Source organism: Lactuca sativa, chromosome 8 (assembly GCF_002870075.4).
Source record: "Lactuca sativa cultivar Salinas chromosome 8, Lsat_Salinas_v11, whole genome shotgun sequence".
Lineage (NCBI taxonomy): Eukaryota > Viridiplantae > Streptophyta > Magnoliopsida > Asterales > Asteraceae > Lactuca > Lactuca sativa.
In genome coordinates this window covers 221127246-221130275 of record NC_056630.2, presented here as the reverse complement: position 1 = coordinate 221130275, position 3030 = coordinate 221127246, and the positions used below count along the sequence as shown (strand labels likewise).

Below are 3030 nucleotides of genomic sequence, written 5' to 3'. Positions count from 1 at the left end.
TGTTATACAAATAATCATTCGAATAGTAGACAAATGTAATACTACAAATAATCATTCCAATAGTAGACAAATGTAAGATTTCAACATTTTTTTATATAATTAACTAAATTATTAGCCAAATTTCCTAAAATACCAACATACTTTTCTATGAAGAGCATTAACACTATTCTTTTCCATCAAAAACTTCAAAACCTGCATAATTAATTTAATGTTTAATCAGCTACAGGTCAATAAGGTAGGTTTAAGCAAAAGAGGTTCATAGTAGTAAGATTTTACTTACCACTGTTGTTAATGACATTGAAAGAAGCAGCCCAACAAACACCCCCTCAGAAGGATTATTACTAAATGAAACCACAAACAAAGTTAAAAAGTCAAGTATTTTGTGACAACCCCGGAACCAGGGGCAAGGCTGTTTTTACCCATGGTATGACCTAATACATGATAATAAAGACTTGTTTAACAAAAAGGAAAATGATTTCTCACGTGACATCACTATTAAGAATTGATGAAAGAGGGTACTCCACACTGTATTGCCAACAAGCTTGACACCAACACCTAAAAGCTGGAAAAAACAATAACAGAAATAAAAATAAATGTAAGATTTGAGATAACAGATGCATAATTCACATGTCTACTTTTACCAATTTATTTTATGCAACATATATGCAGCTGACATGAATGAATTATACAACAAGTTAGGAGTAAAATAAGGGATGGTTGCATATTTAGTATGATAAATAAAGAGATTTGTGGCATAAGGGTGCATAAATAATAAAAAGTAAAAAGGAAGAGGAAAGCTGACTTACATAATCAGCAAATTTCTGAATTGGTGCTTTTAACATAATACATAAGAGTGGTCCCGAAGGGATAGCTGGCAGCAAAAAATCTCAGGCAAAAAAAATTCCAGGAGAAAACAGTTAGTACCTCAAAAGCAAAGGTTTTATAGGGTTAGGCATGCACCAGCAAGACAGGGACTAAGATTATAAGTGATGTGAATGGGACATAGTAATTAAAGGAATTTTTGTTACCATTGTTCCATGCATAGTGGTTAGGGTAGAGTGTTGTTCCATGTATAAATGTGTGTGTAGCCTCCAATATATTGCATCTTAGCTCCAACTTAACAGTTTGTGGATCCAATCTATGTAGATACCCAATATAGATGCCATTGGTCAGACCTGTTTCAGGAGTGCATCATCATGTCATTTTACATAGATGGTCATTTAAATTGCTGGTAATTAGCGTATCGGGTTTCCTTCGTAACACCATTGCTAATACTACAAACAGACCCACCTGAGATTTTGAGGGTGTTTTTTGGGCAAATTTCTTGGATCCCTTTGAGCCACCTTGTTGAATTGCAAAGTCAGCATGAATGTTGTCTAAGGACCAAAGGAGAAAAGAACTAAGGGCTTCCATGGATAGTTTGTTGATCCAATCAACTGAGGTTTTGTAAACAGCCTCAGGAATATGTGACACAGGATTCTGCACTTGAGAGAAAGTGGATTAGAAGCTTTGTGTGTGTGTGGAAAATAGTAAAAGTGTATATTTTGATACAAAAAGCACTGAATCATACACAAACAGTTTGAAATATTCAAATTTCAAAATCTTTATACCATGATATCATGTTAATTAGTAGAGAATGCACGTCCAAAATACCAAGCCTCCTTATTTTAGACCATTACTTCTCATTCTATTCATTAAACCTGTCAGTTATGTTTCACAGTAATGAAACAATTATATCGTTTAATTAACTGAATTTGTTTTATGAATTGTAGGTGCACCACACTTGAGGGACATATTTTATCGTATGGGTTTATCTGACAAGGATATTGTGGCCCTCTCAGGAGGACACACTTTGGTAAGTTTCCACTCATTACTCGTTAGGAACATAAAACATGTTTATCATTTTGCTTCTTTCTTGATATGCATGCTACAGGGAAAAGCACATGCAGATAGATCAGGCTTTGATGGCCCTTGGACCAGGGATCCACTGAAATTTGATAACTCATATTTTGTGTAAAACTTGCTCAACCCTCATTTCCTTTATCTGTAATAAAATAATTAGTTTTTTTTTTTAACATGTCTTTAGTTGCCCTGATTCTGCGGGACCAGGGAGCTTCTGAAAGGCGAATCAGAGGGGCTTTTGAAACTTCCTACAGACATTGCATTGCTGGATGATCCTGCATTCCGCCCTTATGTTGAGCTCTATGCAAAGGTAAATTGTGAAATTATTATTATTATATAATAATAACCAAATGTGATGCCAAGTAAAAATTTGATCTTTTATCCACCGGGTAGATAGGTTCTTCCTTCCACTGGAGACCTAAAAGTGCACACTAAATGTGTGAATAAAAAGCCAAGGATAACATCATTATTTTTTATATACACATAAAAATAATACAAGTAGCTAAAACATGTCAATATACATGTCCACTGTAAAAAATTTCTCTTTAGTTTCAACGGGACCTACTCGCATACCTGCACCCCACATTAACTATCCTCCCTTTATGTGGAGGATAACATCATCTTTTTTTTTTATCCTTGTCATGGGTAACAGTGAGCCATTACTATTTGTCCTTGATGCATTTAGTGAAAAGTACTAGTATGGTAGATACGAAATTTGCTTAGAGAGAAACTGTTGGAAGTTGATATGTAATTGCTATTTATTTGTTTCTTTCTTGTTTATTAGTTTCACTTTGTTTTATATTACAAATCGACTAATTGGACCTAAAAGATCACTACTTCCTTAGAAATGTTCCATTAGGCCCTGTTTGTTATTTAGTAACACCATTTCAATATATTAATTAATAATGGAAAATATGTAATTCTTACCCAAAGTTTTTGAAAATATATATTAATTTTTTTTAATGGTCTGACTATAACTTGGACGGCTATTATTTTACTTAAGGCAGCAATATTGTACTTGTACATATCATATAAGCAGTCACGTGGTAGGAACCTACCCATAACAACTAAAATGGGAACATATAAACAATCAAACATTAAAGTCACTAAAAAGACAGTTGTGTGATT

The 3030-nt window shown here is 33.7% G+C and overlaps 1 protein-coding gene and 1 long non-coding RNA gene across 2 annotated transcripts; one reads left to right on the top strand and one right to left on the bottom strand.

Moving 5' to 3' along the window:
* Nucleotides 1–278: 278 nt before the first annotated feature.
* LOC122195584 (uncharacterized) lies at nt 279–944 on the bottom strand. Its single transcript, XR_008225317.1, has 3 exons — nt 807–944; nt 484–562; nt 279–341 (listed from the first exon to the last, which is right to left on the bottom strand). It is a non-coding gene; the product is annotated as an uncharacterized LOC122195584 (long non-coding RNA).
* An 823-nt stretch (nt 945–1767) lies between these two features.
* LOC111903438 (L-ascorbate peroxidase 3) lies at nt 1768–2267 on the top strand. The gene is made up of 3 exons (XM_023899215.3): nt 1768–1855; nt 1934–2013; nt 2110–2267. The coding sequence occupies exons 1-3, from the start codon at nt 1805–1807 to the stop codon at nt 2240–2242; spliced, it is 264 nt and encodes an 87-aa protein (XP_023754983.1). The 5' UTR covers nt 1768–1804; the 3' UTR covers nt 2243–2267.
* Nucleotides 2268–3030: the final 763 nt, after the last annotated feature.

Bases quoted from the DNA above. Each gene is read 5' to 3' on its own strand.
- LOC111903438 (XM_023899215.3), top strand. From the start codon at position 1,805: ATGGGTTTATCTGACAAGGATATTGTGGCCCTCTCAGGAGGACACACT. The intron at 1,856-1,933 runs GTAAGTTTCCAC...TGCATGCTACAG, and splicing joins TCTCAGGAGGACACACTTTG to GGAAAAGCACATGCAGATAG. The intron at 2,014-2,109 runs GTAAAACTTGCT...CTGCGGGACCAG, and splicing joins TTTGATAACTCATATTTTGT to GGAGCTTCTGAAAGGCGAAT.